Source organism: Lissotriton vulgaris, chromosome 5, assembly GCF_964263255.1.
Source record: "Lissotriton vulgaris chromosome 5, aLisVul1.2, whole genome shotgun sequence".
In the NCBI taxonomy this organism is placed as follows: domain Eukaryota; kingdom Metazoa; phylum Chordata; class Amphibia; order Caudata; family Salamandridae; genus Lissotriton; species Lissotriton vulgaris.
In genome coordinates this window covers 37,954,550-37,975,489 of record NC_141693.1, presented here as the reverse complement: position 1 = coordinate 37,975,489, position 20,940 = coordinate 37,954,550, and the positions used below count along the sequence as shown (strand labels likewise).

General features: G+C 47.1%; 1 protein-coding gene across 34 annotated transcripts in view; it reads left to right on the top strand.

Annotated features, from left to right (window-relative positions):
- Positions 1–20,940, top strand: part of LOC147710068 (butyrophilin subfamily 1 member A1-like) — a 538,135-nt gene that overhangs the window by 171,680 nt on the left and 345,515 nt on the right. For 19 of the 34 annotated variants that reach the window (XM_086920748.1, XM_086920747.1, XM_086920741.1 and 16 more), the window contains exons 5-6: positions 16,821–16,841; positions 19,650–19,670. The exons of 11 other annotated variants lie outside the window; for them this stretch is intronic. In XM_086920748.1, the coding sequence (XP_086776874.1) occupies positions 16,821–16,841; positions 19,650–19,670 (42 nt within the window). Of the gene's footprint in view, positions 1–16,820; positions 16,842–19,649; positions 19,671–19,754; positions 19,776–20,940 lie in introns of all 34 variants that reach the window. 4 more of the 34 variants (XM_086920732.1, XM_086920733.1, XM_086920725.1 and 1 more) reach the window with 2 other exon arrangements.

Sequence of the window (20,940 nt, the reverse complement as noted above, 5' to 3'; positions counted from 1 at the left end):
TTTCTCTGACCCCCTCTCAGCCCCAGCAACCCTCTCCATGGGGTCCCTGCGAGGCCTCTCTCTGACCCCGTCTCAGTCCAAGCCACCCTCTCCGTGGGGTCCCTGCGAGGCCTCTCTTTGACCCAGTCTCAGTCCCAGCCACCCTCTCCATGTGGTCCCTGCGAGGCCTCTCTCTGACCCCGTCTCAGCCCCAGCCACCCTCTCCATGGGGTCCCTGCGAGGCCTCTCTCTGACCCCGTCTCAGCCCCAGCCACCCTCTCTGTGGGGTCCCTGCGAGGCCTCTCTCTGACCCAGTCTCAGCCCCAGCCACCCTCTCCATGGGGTCCCTGCCAGGCCTCTCTCTGACCCCGTCTCAGCCCCAGCCACCCTCTCCATGGGGTCCCTGCGAGGCCTCTCTCTGACCCAGTCTCAGCCACAGCCACCCTCTCCGTGGGGTCCCTGCGAGGCCTCTCTCTGACCCAGTCTCAGCCCCAGCCACCCTCTCCATGGGGTCCTGCGAGGCCTCTCTCTGACCCCGTCTCAGCCCCAGCCACCCTCTCCATGGGGTCCCTGCGAGGCATCTCTCTGACCCAGTCTCAGTCCCAGCCACCCTCTCCATGTGGTCCCTGCGAGGCCTCTCTCTGACCCCGTCTCAGCCCCAGCCACCCTCTCCATGGGGTCCCTGGGAGGCCTCTCTCTGACCCGGTCTGAGTCCCAGCCACCCTCTCCATGGGGTCCCTGCGAGGCCTCCCTCTGACCCAGTCTCAGCCCCAGCCACCCTCTCCATGGGGTCCCTGCGAGGCCTCTCTCTGACCCCGTCTCAGCCCCAGCCACCCTCTCCATGGGGTCCCTGCGAGGCCTCTCTCTGACCCCGTCTCAGCCCCAGCCACCCTCTCCATGGGGTCCCTGCGAGGCCTCTCTCTGACCCAGTCTCAGTCCCACCCACCCTCTCCATGGGGTCTCTGCGAGGCCTCTCTCTGACCCAGTCTCAGTCCCAGCCACCCTCTCCATGGGGTCCCTGCGAGGCCTCTCTCTGACCCCGTCTCAGTCCCAGCCACCCTCTCCATGGGGTCCCTGCGATGCCTCTCTCTGACCCCGTCTCAGTCCCAGCCACCCTCTCCATGGGGTCCCTGTGAGGCCTCTCTCTGACCCAGTCTCAGACCCAACCACCCTCTCCATGGGGTCCCTGCGAGGCCTCTCTCTGACCCCGTCTCAGTCCCACCCACCCTCTCCAGGGGGTCCCTGCGAGGCCTCTCTCTGACCCAGTCTCAGCCCCAGCCACCCTCTCCATGGGGTCCCTGCGAGGCCTCTCTCTGACCCCGTCTCAGCCACAGCCACCCTCTCCATGGGGTCCCTGGGAGGCCTCTCTCTGACCCCGTCTCAGTCCCAGCCACCCTCTCCATGGGGACCCTGCGAGGCCTCTCTCTGACCCAGTCTGAGTCCCAGCCACCCTCTCCGTGGAGTCCCTGCGAGGCCTCTCTCTGACCCAGTCTCAGCCCAGCCACCCTCTCCATGGGGTCCCTGCGAGGCCTCTCTCTGACCCCGTCTCAGCCTCAGCCACCCTCTCCATGGGATCTCTGCGAGGCCTCTCTCTGACCCCGTCTCAGCCTCAGCCACCCTCTCCATGGGGTCCCTGCGAGGCCTCTCTCTGACCCCGTCTCAGCCCCAGCCACCCTCTCCATGGGGTCCCTGCGAGGCCTTTCTCTGACCCCGTCTCAGCCCCAGCCACCCTCTCTATGGGGTCCTGCGAGGCCTCTCTCTGACCCAGTCTCAGCCCCAGCCACCCTCTCCATGGGGTCCCTGCGAGGCCTCTCTCTGACCCAGTCTCAGCCCCAGCCACCCTCTCCATGGGGTCCCTGCGAGGCCTCTCTCTGACCTCGTCTCAGCCCCAGCCACCCTCTCCATGGGGTCCCTGCGAGGCCTCTCTCTGACCCCGTCTCAGCCTCAGCCACCCTCTCCGTGGGGTCCCTGCGAGGCCTCTCTCTGACCCAGTCTCAGCCCCAGCCACCCTCTCCATGGGGTCCCTGCCAGGCCTCTCTCTGACCCCGTCTCAGCCCCAGCCACCCTCTCCATGGGGTCCCTGCGAGGCCTCTCTCTGACCCAGTCTCAGCCACAGCCACCCTCTCCGTGGGGTCCCTGCGAGGCCTCTCTCTGACCCAGTCTCAGCCCCAGCCACCCTCTCGATGGGGTCCCTGCGAGGCCTCTCTCTGACCCAGTCTCAGCCCCAGCCACCCTCTCCACGGGGTCCCTGCGAGGCCTCTCTCTGACCCAGTCTCAGTCCCAGCCACCCTCTCCATGGGGTCCCTGCGAGGCCTCTCTCTGACCCCGTCTCAGCCCCAGCCACCCTCTCCATGGGGTCCCTGCGAGACCTCTCTCTGACCCCGTCTCAGCCCCAGCCACCCTCTCCTAGGGTCCCTGCGAGGCCTCTCTCTGACCCTGTCTCAGCCCAAGCCACCCTCTCCATGGGGTCCCTGCGAGGCCTCTCTCTGACCCCGTCTCAGCCCCAGCCACCCTCTCCATGGGGTCCCTGCGAGGCCTCTCTCTGACCCAGTCTCAGCCCCAGCCACCCTCTCCATGGGGTCCCTGCCAGGCCTCTCTCTGACCCCGTCTCAGCCCCAGCCACCCTCTCCATGGGTTCCCTGCGAGGCCTCTCTCTGAGCCAGTCTCAGCCACAGCCACCCTCTCCATGGGGTCCCTGCGAGGCCTCTCTCTGACCCCGTCTCAGTCCCAGCCACCCTCTCCGTGGGGTCCCTGCGAGGCCTCTCTCTGACCCCGTCTCAGCCCCAGCCACCCTCTCCATGGGGTCCCTGTGAGGCCTCTCTGTGACCCCGTCTCAGTCCCAGCCACCCTCTCCATGGGGTCCCTGCGAGGCCTTTCTCTGACCCCGTCTCAGCCCCAGCAACCCTCTCCATGGGGTCCCTGCGAGGCCTCTCTCTGACCCCGTCTCAGTCCAAGCCACCCTCTCCGTGAGGTCCCTGCAAAGCCTCTCTCTGACCCAGTCTCAGTCCCAGCCACCCTCTCCATGGGGTCCCTGCGAGGCCTCCCTCTGACCCAGTCTCAGCCCCAGCCACCCTCTCCATGGGGTCCCTGCGAGGCCTCTCTCTGTCCCAGTCTCAGTCCCAGCCACCCTCTCCATGGGGTCCCTGCGAGGCCTCTCTCTGACCCCGTCTCAGCCCAAGCCACCCTCTCCATGGGGTCCCTGCGAGGCCTCTCTCTGACCCCGTCTCAGCCCCAGCCACCCTCTCCATGGGGTCCCTGCGAGGCCTCTCTCTGACCCAGTCTCAGCCCCAGCCATCCTCTCCATGGGGTCCCTGCGAGGCCTCTCTCTGACCCCGTCTCAGCCCCAGCCACCCTCTCCATGGGGTCCCTGCGAGGCCTCTCTCTGACCCAGTCTCAGCCCCAGCCACCCTCTCCATGGGGTCCCTGCCAGGCCTCTCTCTGACCCTGTCTTAGCCCCAGCCACCCTCTCCATGGGGTCCCTGCGAGGCCTCTCTCTGAGCCAGTCTCAGCCACAGCCACCCTCTCCATGGGGTCCCTGCGAGGCCTCTCTCTGACCCCGTCTCAGTCCCAGCCACCCTCTCCGTGGGGTCCCTGCGAGGCCTCTCTCTGACCCCGTCTCAGCCCCAGCCACCCTCTCCATGGGGTCCCTGTGAGGCCTCTCTCTGACCCCGTCTCAGTCCCAGCCACCCTCTCCATGGGGTCCCTGCGAGGCCTTTCTCTGACCCCGTCTCAGCCCCAGCAACCCTCTCCATGGGGTCCCTGCGAGGCCTCTCTCTGACCCCGTCTCAGTCCAAGCCACCCTCTCCGTGGGGTCCCTGCGAGGCCTCTCTCTGACCCAGTCTCAGTCCCAGCCACCCTCTCCATGGGGTCCCTGCGAGGCCTCCCTCTGACCTAGTCTCAGCCCCAGCCACCCTCTCCATGGGGTCCCTGCGAGGCCTCTCTCTGACCCCGTCTCAGCCCCAGCCACCCTCTCCATGGGGTTCCTGCGAGGCCTCTCTCTGACCCCGTCTCAGCCCCAGCCACCCTCTCCATGGGGTCCCTGCGAGGCCTCTCTCTGACCCAGTCTCAGTCCCAGCCACCCTCTCCATGGGGTCCCTGCGAGGCCTCTCTCTGACCCCGTCTCAGCCCCAGCCACCCTCTCCATGGGGTCCCTGCGAGGCCTCTCTCTGACCCTGTCTCAGCCCAAGCCACCCTCTCCATGGGGTCCCTGCGAGGCCTCTCTCTGACCCCGTCTCAGCCACAGCCACCCTCTCCATGGGGTCCCTATGAGGCCTCTCTCTAACCCAGTCTCAGACCCAACCACCCTCTCCATGGGGTCCCTGCGAGGCCTCTCTCTGACCCCGTCTCAGTCCCAGCCACCCTCTCCATGGGGTCCCTGCGAGGCCTCTCTCTGACCCAGTCTCAGCCCCAGCCACCCTCTCCATGGGGTCCCTGCGAGGCCTCTCTCTGACCCCGTCTCAGTCCCACCCACCCTCTCCTTGGGGTCCCTGCGAGGCCTCTCTCTGACCCAGTCTCAGCCCCAGCCACCCTCTCCATGGGGTCCCTGCGAGGCCTCTCTCTGACCCCGTCTCAGCCACAGCCACCCTCTCCATGGGGTCCCTGGGAGGCCTCTCTCTGACCCCGTCTCAGTCCCAGCCACCCTCTCCATGGGGTCCCTGCGAGGCCTCTCTCTGACCCAGTCTCAGCCCAGCCACCCTCTCCATGGGGTCCCTGCGAGGCCTCTCTCTGACCCCGTCTCAGCCTCAGCCACCCTCTCCATGGGATCTCTGCGAGGCCTCTCTCTGACCCCGTCTCAGCCTCAGCCACCCTCTCCATGGGGTCCCTGCGAGGCCTCTCTCTGACCCCGTCTCAGTCCCAGCCAGCCTCTCCGTGGGGTCCCTGCGAGGCCTCTCTCTGACCCAGTCTCAGTCCCAGCCACCCTCTCCATGGGGTCCCTGCGAGGCCTCTCTCTGACCTAGTCTCAGTCCCAGCCACCCTCTCCATGGCGTCCCTGTGAGGCCTCTCTCTGACCCAGTCTCAGTCCCAGCCACCCTCTCCGTGGGGTCCCTGCGAGGCCTCTCTCTGACCCCGTCTCAGCCACAGCCACCCTCTCCATGGGGTCCCTGCGAGGCCTCTCTCTGACCCCGTCTCAGCCCCAGCCACCCTCTCAATGGGGTCCCTGCGAGGCCTCTCTCTGACCCCGTCTCAGCCATAGCCACCCTCTCCATGGGGTCCCTGCGAGGCTCGGATGATGTCTTTGTGGTGGTCCCTTTCCACCTCTAGGAGTCGTCACCGGTATTTAGACAGGCCTACACACACACTTTACTGCAAGCCCTTTTCAAAGGCGGACACGCCAATAAACGTGGCGCTGTTATTGATCTCTTAATGAGACATGAGACACATCTGCTCTCATCCCAGTGTGTACTTTCTTATTTTCTGTAAATATATTTGTTTTATTTATTCCCATGTCTGCTGACCACATGTCGTGGGCTGCGTGTCAGTCAGCTCTCTCCCACAAACTTACTGTATTCCCCATTTGTGTCAAAAAACTCAAAAAAGGGGATTTGTAAACATAAGGCAACAGAAGAGAAACATCCCCTCACTCAATTTCCTGCAGTGACAAGAGAGATACATTTTACTTTCTCGACAGAGGTGCCTTGCAGATAAGTTGCAGAATTTAAGCATCTTTTCAATACATGATGGATTCCCCTTAAAACCACATAATTAAAAAATGCCATTTCTGCAGCTCGATGCCAGGTGGGAATTTTGTGGCTGTCCAACGACAGGCGGTTCCCATGGCCCCAGCAGAGCACAAGAAAACACGGCTCAATCTTATTCAAGAAGACCATGTAAGGTCACTCTTACAAAAGGATCAGCTCCTCCGGGGAAGCAGAGAACTTTGCCTTTTCTTCCGGTTCAGAGAAGCTTTGCTGATAATTTCGTGAATGAGACAGCTTTGTTTGAAGCATCTAGGGAACACCAGTGCGGAAAGCTGCCGTGGGAGGGGGATGTTAGACACCCCCTTTCCACCGAGCCCTGGGAATTCGAGCCTAAAAGGAGCTCAGATGCTGTCAGAGCCTGGCCAATGGGAGGGAAGGCAACTCAACATGACCTGCATCCTTCAGAAGACAACACTAGACAACCTCTACAAACAGAATAGGATATATTTGTTTTTTATTCTTTTTTTTTCATATTCCTCATTAGCCTTCTCGCCGCCCATTACTGTCCGAGAGACTGCCCCTGGGCTTTTTATCTCATATGCCAGTAGGAGGAAAGAGGCATACACCGCACTTACTCTTTTTTTTTTTCTTCCTCATAAACCAATGATGGGTATTCTAGATAGGGTATCCTCTCCTTTCCCTATTGCGATGTAACGGCCTCAAGGATTCCATCCAAGGGATACAATCCAGATTGGGTAAGGAGAGAGAAAAACCCCTCTAGATTTAGCTGTTTGCTAGGTCCGCTCCATACCCTTTATTCTGGAAGGCCCTTGGTTGGGTTGGAGACCAAGCATCAACAGTACCCAGGTGAAATCATAGGAATACTCTCATCTGTTCCGCCAAGCCTCTAGGGCCGCCCAGATCTTAGTGAGGCTAGAGCTATCACATGCAACATCAGACTCACTAACATATATGATATATTTAAGGTATTCGGCAAAGGTAGGAGCGCTCTCTGCCTTCCAGCCCTTGCAGATTTCGCGCCTAGCTAGGCTCATTGTATAAAATATGAATTTAGTATCTTTAAGCTGGTAGTCTTCCCCTAGGCCAAAAAGAATAGTTTTGGGAGTGATGGTAAATTGAACATCAAAGACTTCTGTTATAAACTCTTCAACTTTGGACCAGAAAAGTGACAATCTTGGGCACTCAACAAACATATGTAAGTCATCTGCTGCGATGACCTTGCAGCGAGGGCAACAATGTTCAAGGTTCGTAAACTTTAGCAGTTTTTGGGGGGATATATACACTCTATAAAGGGTAAACAGATGATTTCGTTTCAAGGGGGCCGATTTCACCACTGTGTTTAACAATCTAAAAGAATCTCCCCAAAGAGCAAGTATGTTATCACATTGTAAAACTGCCACTTCTCCCTACAACTTATTCAGTTCTAGTTCTGTTATATCATCTTTCTCGTTGAGTGCCGCATACCAAAAAGATATTTCTTTTTTCCAGCTCTTTTTTTTCTGGACCAGTTCAAATTTCGGGTTAGTTGTTATATTCCAGGGTATGGTAGCCCACCAGCTGGATATCTGATAAAATTTAAACCTTGTAAAAGATCTATTTGTCAGCCTACAAAGTGTTTCCCAACCCAATAACATTGAACCATCAAGAAGATCCTGCCACTGCATGATGCCAGCTGTTTTAAGAGGAAGAGATAATTGATCTCTGAGGCATTCTGGTGTTCCAGGGGAATCCAATATTGGGGCAAGAGGTGTATAATAGGGGATGCCCAGTTTTTTTCTGACAAAAACCCAATTTCTCAGAGCTGTGCCCAAAATCTTTAGCCTGACCTTTCTGTAGAATTTTGGGTCTCCAAATTTAAATAAAAAAGATTCATGGCCTAAGGGGATGTCATGTAGTAATGTCTGAAATAGTCGACCCAAGCAAGATGTATCAGCTTTATCAGCCATCATCCTAAAGTTTTTGAAATGGAAAGAATGGCAATAGTGAAGGATGTCAGGCATAGCGAGTCCACCTCTTTTCATTTTCCTTCGTAGTTTTTTCAGGGAAATTCTAGGCGATTTAGAGTTCCATATAAAGGATCCTATTTTTCCCTGTAGTTTGGCAACATCCTTGGGATTGAATGTCAAGGGTATCGAGTTAAACAGGAAAGTAATCTTCGGCAAAATAACCATTTTTATTAAGTTTACCCTCCCAAAGATATTCAATGGCAGTCCCGACCAAAGATGCAAGAGTCCACAGATGTCCTTGTAGACTCTATCTAAATTTACCTTGCATATCTCGGAGATGTTCTGAACCAGGTGAATTCCTAAGTATCTCATCCTGGGTTTCGTTTCAGGGAGTGAGTCCTCCTGATTCCACTGCATGATCTCTGTTTTCTCTTTGTTTATTCTATATCCAGAGGCCTCTCCGAAGGCTTCTGCCTGGTGAAATAGTCGACGGATTGATAACTCAGGATTGGAAGTGTACATTAAGAGATCATCCGCATATAGAGAAAAATTTTGTTCTAGTTCATTCATGTAGAAAGGCTTAATTAAAACATCCGATCTTAACTGGATAGCTAGGGGCTCTATATATAGGTTAAACAGTAAGGGAGAGAGAGGGCATCCCTGTCTAGTACCTCGTGTTATTTGGACCCAGTCTGTAAGTGAGTTATTGACAAGGAACCTAGCCCTTGGATGGAGATATAACGCTTTCAAAGATGTTATAAAATTAGTTGGAATTCCGAACTTTAATAATGCTTCCCACAAGTACAGCCAATCAACCTGGTCAAAGGCCTTAGCGGCATCTATTGCTACGTTGGTTAGTGGAGTTTTTTTCTCTGTAGCAAAGTCGATAGCTGCAATAGCCTGGAAGGTCAGCTCATTCAGCTGCCTGCCAGGCATGAAACCCCTCTGATCTTCGTGTACCACAGACTTGATTACTTTGGCCAATCTCGCTGCCAAAATTCCAGCAAAGATTTTATAGTCCGTGTTAAGCAGCGAGATTGGTCTATAGGACTCAACCCTCCTGGGGTCCTTATTAGGCTTCAAAACCAATGTGACCGTGTCCTCTAACCATGTTGTAGGGATAGACTCTGCACCTTGATGTATTGTATTAAATAATGACATAAGAATGGGGACTAGGATAGCAGATCCTAGTTGATATACTTCTAGTGGAAGCCCGTCTGGGCCGGATGCTAGCTATCAAATGGGTGTAGGTGTAGGTACATCACGTAATTAGAGCCAGTACAAGAGTCCTGGTTGAGGACAGGGGCCCCCAAATGGCGATACAATCACCAAAGGTGGAGGAGGGTTGTGGGGGGGGTTGGGGTGTTAAAGAAAAAAAGAGATTCCTCATAAATCAAGAAAAAACGAGATAGGCGTAACTCAAATTTTAAATAGAGAACCAATCAATGCTAAATTTACAACTGGATATCCTTTGGCTGCGACAAAAATGACAAAAAAGGTAATATGGAAAATAAAATTAAAATAAAAAGTTGGAATGTTAACGGACTGAGAGAAACAAGGAAACTTAAGAGAATTTGTGAATTTTTGAATAAGACTCGGGCCATATTCTTCTTCTAGAAGAAACTCACCTCGAAAAGCAGGAATGTAAGGCATCCTTTAGAAATCAAAGGTGGGCCCAGGATCTCCTCTGCTCTGAACAGAGTGGTAACACCAGAGGAGTCGCAATAATTATCAGATCCAATAGTAGAATAAGAGTCGAGAAGTATGAAACTGACCACACAGATAGATGGCTGACTGCATCTCTAGTTATAAAAAACATAAAGCTAACATGTGCAGTATTTTATGGACCAAATCAGGACTCTCCAGAGGCTCTGATTACCTTAAAAAATAGCTTCCTCGAATTAAATGTCCCTATTATTTTAGGTGGGGACTTTAATCTGGTATTTGATACCAGGTTAGATCGCACCTCTAGGGCTGTCTCCCCCCCTCTTTCTAAATCTAAAAGAGAACTTAAAAATATGATGAGAGACTATAACTTACTAGATGTTTGGAGGGTTAATAACCAGAAAAATAGAGATTACTCATTTTACAGCCACAGATATAGACATCACTCGCGCATTGACTTCTTCCTTATTGACCAGGTCCTACTCCCTGAAACTGTGTCTGTCTCTTATATCCCCGCCATTTTATCTGACCATTCTATGGTAGAACTAATAGTTAAACTTCCACAGGATACCAAGTCAGACGCTGGACCATGGATAGATCCCTACTGCTACAGGAAGAACTAAAAAACGTTCTATTGAAGGACATGGCGGAATACTTCCAGTTCAATAAAGACTCAGCATCTGAGCAAATAATATGGGACGCCTTTAAGTCTTACCCGAGGGGGACATTTACTTCTATAATGGTGCATAGGAACAAAAGCAGGAAGAAGGCAGAGGATGAATCTCTATTTGAAATAAAACAAAAAGAGCAAGAGTTACAGAAGGCCTCCTTGGAACAGTAGTCTAACTTAACTTCCATACAGAAAGACTTAGAGAGCTTAAAGGCCAAGTACCAGGCCAAATTGGATAAAACTATAAAAGATAAATGGGACGCAAGCAGATTACAGAACTTCTCTTATGGGGAGAAATGTGGTCGTATTCTTGCGTGGAAAGACAGATCTGATCGAGTCAGGAACCAGATAAGTAGCTTAGAGTACTGGGGATATATCATTTGATAATGACGAAATATTGGGAGAAGTTAAAACTTACATGCAGAATCTGTACATGGGAAACGATAAAACTTCTACTGATGGTGCAGTGCACTGGTTAGAGAGGCTATGCATTCCACATTTAACTGAGGCAGACAGCCTGTTCTTGGGTTCTATAATCAAAGAGGGAGAGATATATGATCAACCGTACTTATTCTTGAGTCAGACTTCCACTCTTTGCGTGGACCACAGAGCCAGATCTGTCTTTCTCAACAAGTGCCGCCACCTCATCCTCTGATCTCGTCCTGGGTAAAAAAAAAGTAACTACCAGCGAGATAGGCGAAGGCCTATTCATCGGATTTATGTAGTTTAAATCACTCCTCATGTCCCCAAAGCCTACTACCTCACCCAAATGTAAAAGAAAAGGTACCCAAATCCTCGCTTTTTCTTTGTATGATCTGAAGTATCTAGTTTAGCTGTGTATCTAATAGCTCGTATCCAGTCCAGTATTACAGCGGATATCGGTGAAACCCACATTTTACATAACTCTGTTCGGGCTAGCAAGATGGCATAAAAAATAAGTTTGACATTATCATCCGTGCTATTACCTTGTAGGTCATGTCTCCCAGTAATTACTAATTCGGGGCTTACCTCGATCTGCAGGTTTAGAGCTTGGGACAAGCAGCTACTCACATCCAGCCAGAATTGTCTTATATTCGGACAGAACACAAACATGTGCAGATCATCTTCGTTGGGGCTCTTGCACTTGGGACAGACCACCACACCGCCAGCTCTGAATTTCGATAGTCTGCGGGGTGACCAATACGCCCTATGGATCGTAAACTAATGGTTTCATCTTAAATTTGCAGATTTGACTATTTTATATAATATAGCCATTGTTACTTGCCATTGGTTCTCCTTCGCTATCTTCGGCAAGCATTCACCCCATAGAGCCTCAGGAAGCAAGTAGGGACCGTCATCCATCTCCAATATCAGCCAATACCATACGGCCACCTCTTTCTTGAAGGCGCCATCCAAGTAAAGTTTTTCTTCAAAATCATTTTGAGCACCAACTATATTGTCTGTATTACTAGCCCAACTCTGAATCTGCAAATATTTGAATTTTGAAAAGCCTCGCCCCCACTCTTGCTGACATTGTCCCCAAGAGATCAATTTACCATCTGGGAATAAATCTTTCCACATCTGAAGACCCGCCCTCCTTAATGGAAGAGCCAGAGCATCGTTCGTCCACAGCGGAGACCCTGGAGCATCCCACATCGAGGCCATATAGCTATAATATGGAATTTTTAATAGCCTCCTAATTTTGAACCAAAGCTCTGCCAAATCCCGTAGAACCTTAAGTCTGACCTTCTTAAAGAATTTAGGGTCCGCAAACTTATAGAGAAATCCATGTTCATTACAATTGCAGCTTTTGAGCATTACACAGAAAAGTTCTCCGATCTTGGCGAGGTCGGGGTACCTAACAACATCCTACATTTTTTTAATAAAAAGGCCCACGCGTAGATTTGGAAGTCCGGGGCCGCCAGACCCCCTTTGCTAGTTTTTCTCCTTAACTTTTTCCAAGAGAGGCGAGACCCTTTTCACGCCCATAAAAAAGAACTAATCTCGCTCTGTAATTTAACCAGCCACTCCTTCCTGAAGACCAGAGGAATTGTCTCAAACAAAAAAGTCACCTTTGGTTGAATCACCATCTTTATCAAATTAGTTCGGCCATACAGAGACAATGGAAGATGCACCCAACCTCTAAGGGTAGCTGAGATTTCTCTTTTTGTCTTAATAAAAGTTAACCTTAGTGAGCTCCCCGATGTTATGCGTAATCCTGACCCCCAAATATCTCATTTCCGTTTCACTAACTACCCCTTCAGTATTTAGATTCCAGGTCATGATCTCCGTCTTATCCTGATTTATCTTGTAACTTGAAACAGCTCCAAATTCTTTAGTCAGATCTATAAGACCCTCCAATGACTGTTGGAGGTTGGTAGAGTAAATAATAATGTCATCCGCATATAGTCTGATTTTTTTTGACCAGCCCCCTACCACAAACGGAGGTATCTTATCTGAGCTCCTAATCTTACAGGCTAACGGTTCTATATATAAGTCGAATAGCAAGGGTGACAATGGACACCCTTGCCTCATCCCACGCATTATCTTGACAGGCTGAGTTAATAACCCATTAACCAAAACTCGGGAAGTCGGGAAGTGATAAAGGGATAAAAGAGAATTAGTAAAATGTTCTCCTAACTTAAGATGTTGTAACAATGCCTTAAGAAAAACCCAATTTACCCGGTCAAATGCCTTGGCGGCGTCAAGGGCAATCACCGCCAAGGGGAGTTTATAAACTGAGGCCATATCTATGGTGCCAATAAGTGAAAACGTTAGCTCTTTCAAAAACCGAACCTTAATAAAACCTTTTTGATCCTGATGAACCAACTTTGGAATGACCCTACTTAGTCTATCAGCCATGATTTTTGGGAAAAATTAATAATCGCAGTTCAATAGCGATATTGGTCTATATGGGTCCATGTATTTAGGTGACTTTCCTGGCTTGGGTATTAAAGTAATTGTTGCCTCAGTCTCAGTCCCAGCCAGCGGTGTATTGCAGATAAGTTGCAGAATTTAAGTATCTTTTCAGTACATAATGGATTCCCCTTAAAACGACATCATTAAAAAATGCCATTTCTGCTGCTCAATGCCAGTCGGGCATTTTGTGGCTGCCCGAGAGGTAGTTCCCATGGCCCCAGCAGAGCACAAGAAAACACAGCTCAACCTTATTCAAGAAGACCATGTAAGGTCACGTTTACAAAAGGAACAGCTCCTCCGGGGAAGCAGAGAACTTTGCCTTTTCTTTCGGTTCAGAGAAGCTTTGCTGATTATTTAGTGAATGAGAAAGCTTTGTTTGAAGCATCTAGGGAACACCAGTGCAGAAAGATGCCGTGGGAGGGAGATGTTAGACAACCCCTTTCCACCAAGCCCTGGGACTGGGAGCCTGAAAGGAGCTCAGGTGCTGCCAGAGCTGTGCCAATGGGAGGGAAGGCAACTCAACACGACCTGCATCCTTCAGAAGACAACTCTCGACAGCCTCTACAAACAGAATAGGATATATTTCAAAGGCAGAAAGAACTACCAAAAAACAGCAATCTGACACATTTTACAGTGTTTATCAGAGTGATAATATTCAATATATCGCTTATGTAGTTTCATAATCAAAACACTGACATGATTAGGGTAACAATGCGTAGCATATGCAAACTTGAAAAATATAATCTAGGGCCTATGGGTGTCTCTCACTTTAGGCGCAGAACATTCTATGAGTGAATTTACACCTGTGTAGAGCAAGGCCAATTTACAGACAAACTATTTGTAAAAAAGAACGCTTTATCATTAAGAAAGGGTAAGTCACTCTGATGGCTGAATTTCATTCAAAGAAAAGAGTGTTATCTAATCATGTTTTTCTCTTCCTCAAATTGCATGAAGCCGGCCATATCAGAGCTACAAGCTCTTAGCTCTCATAGTATATACATTTTTAGGTCAAGCCTCAACAGCGCTTGCGCTGCCTATAAGACCTGTTGTAATCTCTTCTGTAGGCTTTTGGCACACCCATCATTACCATTCGTTCGTTGATGGGCTATTCAGATGCACTGTGATGTCTGTCTGAAAGATGGCATACTGGCAAATACTCCCTTTCTTGTTGTAGCACGTATTGGGAGCACAGTCACACTCAAGGTGTCAGTGCATTTATTTAGAGATTCTTTGTTCGGGGTAGGGCCCCAGAGCTCAGTATACAATACTTACAGGCTGACTTTTTCCCCCTTGCCACTGCTTCATTGCCTGCAGGCTAACATTATTCTTTCCAACACAAGATCAAATAATCAGGTCCACTGTCATTACTCATTTGGGTTTACTTAATCTCTTGTGTCAACACACCCGTGCACGCCAGCAGCACTGCACAGGCCACAGTTAGTGTCTGCCTCGAGAGGCTTTGCAGCAGCTACTATGCTGAGATTGGGGCCACAACCCTCCTACAGTGCCCCTCTGCACCAGAATGCCAGGACTGGAGTCCCTTCCCAGGCCTGTCAATGGAAGATGCCAGGTTTTGAGCCACAGTTGGGCACAGACCATGCTCTCCCCACCGTTGGCATATAAAAAGCAGAGGTTCAGAGTAGAACAATCAATTTTGTTAGCATTATTGCACATTCAATCATCAACAGAGTAAATCATTAAAGTTAAAAACAACTGGACCCATTCATAAGTTTTGAAGCATTTAGTTTATATTGACAGTGTCAAAGGAATATTCAAACAAGTTCTTTGTGTGCATATAGTAAACGAAAATTCAATTTTCAATGCCAATAGCTCCAACTCTAATAAATGTGAGACCTACTGCATTTCCAATGCTTGTTGTTTAATGTTAAAGCAAAACGAGCAAGAATCTTAGGTAGCCTGGCCTATCTTGCTGTTACCTTACTCTTTAATCAGGTGTCTGAGTATACGTTTATTACAGTGTTTAGTAGGGGCGGTGGAATTCCCTACTTGGCCAATCTGGCCCACAGATGGCCTCTGACATTAAGAAATATTGTAAAACCAATGAATGGGGCAAATTAACATGAATAATGGTGGTATAAAATTAAAAGGTAATGTGCATGTAGAGTTATAAGTAAAAGGCCTGTTTTACATTTCTGTGGAGCCGTTGTTGTTGGCTGACCTTACTCCAGAGGGATGCTATGTTACATTTGAAATTATGTGGAACCACTATGTCAGGCAATATTAAGTTAAGATAGGCTGTTTTGATGTTTAATTATGTAATTAAAGGTGATCCTTTTGAGTTGGAAAGTATGGCGTGTCACGTTCATGTATGACATGATGTTTGCCTTACACTGAAACAAATATTTCCTCTCCAAACTTGATGAATAATAGCATTTTTCACTAACCTGAAATGTTTTCTCCCAAAACTAAGATCATGGCACTGAGAAACTAGGAGAGACTCACTATTTAATGCTCCAGCAAATTAAGCATATCACCTCAAAAAAGCATGAGGGAGTTAGTACGATAAGGACTTAATATTGATGTTAGAATTTTTTTTGCGTTTTTCTCTCATCATGAAAATATTTACTACATTTATTTTTATAGTCTGTGTTGTTAACATTCAGATTTTATGTACTGAGTTACAAGTTTAAAATAAATATTTTTAAATAAATGTCCTGTTGCTTAGTGTTGTTGAGTGTGATACTCATCATTGAAGAGGAGGGGTTGGAGTACACTGTGTCCCTGAACAATCAGATATTGTAATGATTTGGCATTCCCCCATCTCGAGGATGGCATAATCAGAAACCCCAATTGGATTTCTTCCATTAAGTATTGGATAATGTTGCTGTGTTTATTAGCTAGCCTGATACTTAGCAGCTGAGGGTTTATATTTTTATTGTGATTTTAATTTTAACATTTCTTTTCAGTTCATGTTAGATGGGTAACATCTTAGGGGCCGATTACGATGCCGTCCGTAAAGGCTCTGACCGACGCGGACCTACCGGCTGTTCGGATTACAATCCACAGTTCAGTTTCCGGCATGTTTATAATGCGGGCCTGTCCTACATGGAAACCATGTCGGAAAGTGTATTTGGAGGCCCCCAGCAGGGCCCTCTGGTACGTGCTGCCTTGTACGTGCTGCACAAATGTTGCCCCCTATTATGACCTGCACCTTGTGGTAGGCACCTTGAGGTGCCTGTCACAGGGTGCAAGGATGAGCAACACCTCACTTTTTTCAATGGGACCTTGTGTTGCAGCTGGTTTAAGCCATTGAGAGAAGGGAGTATGTGACCGAACAGTGTTTGGTCGCATTGTAATTAGCCGATCGGGACTGCCAACCGGAAGTTGGTTGCTCCCAGGAGTGAGCTGGTGTAGGCCCGACATCATAATGGTCCATTAGTGCCGGATTTGTACAAAGGTAGGTGGCTGAACACTATCCATTTATTTTTCTTCATTGAGAAGGATCTGAAATATTGGCCACAAGTTATACCTTATTGCTGCTGATGTGAGTGGACATAAGCATTATCTAAGGTTACGGCATAAATAAGAAATAAATAGAAGAATGAGGCCGAGACAGATACATGATGAAGGGATGGTCTTGTGGTTATGATTTCAAGTAGTAATACAGGACTTTATTTAAAAATATCTTATATTCATCTCGTCACATTATGAAGGCATCATGTAAGCTGAATGTGCGCACAAGTGCAAACTTTTTACACAGCCGCTAAGATGGTGCACATGGTTGTAGGTCTTGTAATGTTCCAAATGCAGATTCATTTGTTTTGTTCAATCCTGACTGTTGAATGCTCATTGTGGTGGGACATTTTCAATCTCATCATTTTTAACATAATACCAGAAATTTTTGTGAACTGCTTGAATTTAGAGAATTTCACCCGACCACAGTTGCCGTATTATTGAACAACTCTTGAAAGTTTGCTTGTAAATTTTTATTAATGGAGTATTAAATCTGCACAAGTAACACATTTGTTTTCCCCATTTCAGACACACTCCAGAAGGAAAAAGGTATGTGAAATTACATTGAAACAAATGTGAGGGCAAGGACAAATCTAGTTAAGATAGAGTACATCTGTTGAACAACGTGTCTGCAGATCTTTACTGCCTGTCTTGCATCATTTGCTTTCAATGAAGTTGAGAATTATATTTTGCTCCACATGGGCTATTAGCTGAACTTTGTTTCCTTTATACAAAACCATAAGTCCCCTACACAGTGAGCAAAGCAAGTCCCACTCTGCACCACAACACGAAACACAAAGAAATACACACATGGATTTTACTCGATTTAGACTCTTCAACTCCATCTAGAAAATATTCATAAATGACCATTTTCAAATTCATAAATCATTCATTCGTTATTTAAGCAGACATATCTAAAGAAAGAATTTCCAAATGATAATATATCTAAAGAAAGAATTTCCAAATGATAGCAGTTTTTTACATAGTTTTAAGGTTTACAGTATCTGAACATTTTGTTTGTTACATATCTTTGAAACCTTTTTATAAACTACATTGAATTTATTACTAAACTAGAGCCCCTAACTATTATAGTGCAAGGCAGCTTAATGTCATATACATCAAAAAACCATGCCAATAATTGAAGGGCTCTAGAAAAGTATATTAATTGTAAATTAGTTAGGTCAGTTTGAAATACATAAACTATATATGCCTATATGAACAGAAATATCTTATGTATATCACATCTTCAGAAGTTTTGCAAAGAGTAATAAGAATATTTAGAAAATCCTCCCAGATATATTATACAACCCTTTCTGAGTTTTCTTTTACTATCTAGTTTCCCCAGTAGGCAATGTAAAATAAATTGCACATCCTCAAAGCAAGATTAAGTTAGTCTTCTCTATAGATTCTCTGATAGGTGATTTAATTAAAGCAAGAGGTAAGTTTATAAATTGAGCAATAATAAATGTATCTTCTGGAAAAGCGAATTTAATGATGCCCCTTGCCTTGGTGGCCGCAAATACCCTCTCCTATTATTTGCAGACAACACCCTTCTGATCTCAAAAACCGCTAGTGAACTACAATGTTTGGTGAATACATTTGAAGACTTTTGCACTGAACTGGGGCTTGTAATAAACCATTCTATGACGAAGTTTATGGCCTTTAGCCCTCACAAAACATTTAGGTGTTCGATAAAGCTGGAGAGATTGACCTCTGGATGGGGTATGTGAGTTTGACTCTTTGGGGGTTAGGTTAATCAGATCTATGTTATTGCACCACAGGTTGAGAAGAGCAGCCTAACTTTAACTCAGTTCTCTGCTGCAATTGTAAGACATCATAGGATATCCCGGAGCAGGTATATTTCTCTTGCACTTAAGTTGTACAGAGCTAAAGCAGAGGGCATTGCTCTGTGTGGGGCAAAAGTATGGGCTGCTTTAAATCTGACTAAACGTGCAGTAGCAGGGAATACATTCAAGTGAGCACTGCCTGACCTCCCAAATAATACTCCGCTAATGCCACTAAGACAAGATATTGGTCTCAATTCAATGACACATGAGGGCCAATTAAGGCTGTTACTTTATTAGAGAAGTTTGAAACACTCTGCAGACCTGTACGACCATCGTAGAGTCTTTTTTTTTTGCAGAGATTTATATAGCACAAACTTGACCCGTATCGGGTATCAGAGCGCTTTACATAGCACCAGTTGCATTACATGAAGACAGATTATTTTTTGTTAGGCACAGGGAGATTAGGTGATTTGCCCAGAATCACAGGATGTTCAGCGTCATTACCAAGCCTCAAACCCGGTTCCCCAGATTCGAGGTCGACCGCCCTAGCCGTTAGGCCAACTCCTCTCCCCGAGTCTTGGAGGACGTAGTATCACTGGACAGTTGGGGTAAGATTAAGTGGTTATCTTACATCCAAAACCTGCTAGTACAAGTCAGTTTAGGGGACTATTGGTCTTCCTCAGCATCAACAACCTACCTATCCACCACTACACTTAAGGATGCATTATAGGACCATGTGTACTGAATCGAATTCCAGAATGTTTCCAAAGGGCCGTTTACTTCCCTTTTTTTAATTTTAAACTTGATTTTCAATTTGAACCCTTCTTTCATTCTATTAACCCATTAGCTGCAACGTCCCTTTACCTTAAGTTCCTCTATGGCGCTTTACCATTAATGTCTTTACTAGCAAAGTGGAACCGTTTGCCTCCAATAAGCACTGTATGTCGAGTTTACCAACAGTCAGAGGAATGACTAGAGCACGTTATTTTCTTCTGTGCTGGTTATACCTGCCCAAGAAAAACATGGATCATCCCTTCATATAAGCAATTTGGATGCCACCAACGAGAGGTTGCCAGGTGGCTCCTCCGTACACAGTACCTTCCTTGGAGATGGTTCCTCAGGTGCAGGGCGCTGGAGTGATTGGCAAGACTGATACCACATTATACCCTCTCTTTGTCTCAGGCTTCCAGTACCTATGTGTTTGTTATATGGCGCTTACCTTTGGTGTCCGTTATTTGTTGTATTTTAACTATATCTCTTTTCAAATGCCCATTGTAACTAATTATAAAGTATTTCTTGTCAAGTTCTTATGGGGATTTTGACACTTTGATTTATTACATTTTAAAGGTACACTCCCATCAATCATTGAAATTTTGTAACGGCATGACACAGCACAGTGTTCTGAATTGAGTTTTTCTGTCTCTAGTTTTACATATGTTATGTATATATTTAGTATATATATTTATGTACTTTTATGGTTGAAAACATTGAATAAAGTGTTTGATGATGAAATATTTTACACATCCTGAAAACAAGATTAATTGAGAGTGCTCTATATTTTCTCTGATAGGTGATTGTTTTAAAGCAAGAGGTAAGTTTATAAATTGAGCAATAATAAATAGATCTTATGTAAAAGCAAATTCTAGTGAGCTCTTATTAATTTGTTTTTGTGTACACAATCTTCAAAAAGAAAAAGGTGAGTGGGATGCTCTTTCTATTAATATTGAGGCATTGGATGCCTTATAATCTCTTCAAGTGGTATTTTACTGTCACTGTACACAGTTGTTCATCTATGCCAGTTCATGCTTGGAAATAGTTTTTGTAGCATCATAATCAGGAAACTTAGTGGCTTCTTGCCTAAAGCTCTCAAATTTTGACATCCTTCTGTTCCTAGATGCTCTGACTCTGGAATATCGTCTAGAGAGACATTAACAGAAGCTGAAACGAGTACTGTAGTGAAAGAATGGATTGCGGGAGCTAGAGGAATACAATACAGATTCTCTCTTCTCTTGGTTGATTTCATGCTTAGAGTGATAGGGTACCAATGTTACATTACTTTCCTCTCCTGTCTTAACACCATTGAGATGTATTGACCTCACTAGATCTGCTCTACTGTTTATTTTTTAATACTTTTGAACAGACAATTCTAAAATTTCATATCGGTTTAACTAGGCATAACTAACTAGTGTATCATAAAAAGGCCTATAATCATGAACTTTAAAATGTTGTCATATGTACAGTTCTTATGATGTCATGACTCAATTAAATATTCTATTAAGCTTGTCACTTTAGGAGTAACCATTTTCGCTTGTTATTAATATAGTCCCATTTTGTAGAGTGCAAGAGCAGTGTGCAAATCTGCCATTGCCTAACTGTTTTCAGCTACTAGCTGTACACCAAGATATCTTCCAATCCTGCCTCCTGATTATATGGCCCCCCTTCCACTGTGTGGATGTCTCGTCTATGTATCTAATATTAAGCATTTACATGCCCTCGTAAACATGGCAATATCAGGATTATCATGCAACGCCTTTCTGGTCACCTGCAGCATACAGCAGGACACAGGGAGGTGCGTAACAGGTTAATTGAACAGATCATAATACAAGCAGTGTAGGTGTCAATGATTTATTTAGCACTTGTCAGTATAGGGGCTGTAAAGGTTTGTTTTTTATAAGGAGGGAGGTAATACACATTTACGGTTTATTCAATTTAGGCAGTCCGGATTTACGTCACTCCATTCTTTAGTCTTCATGCTCAGGGCTGCTTTTAGAGTGGTTTCCCCTTTGTACAGTCCTTGTCAGGAAAGGTAGACCCTCTGGAAGACACAAAATGGTCCTGAGCACTAAATGTTGCCAGTATAA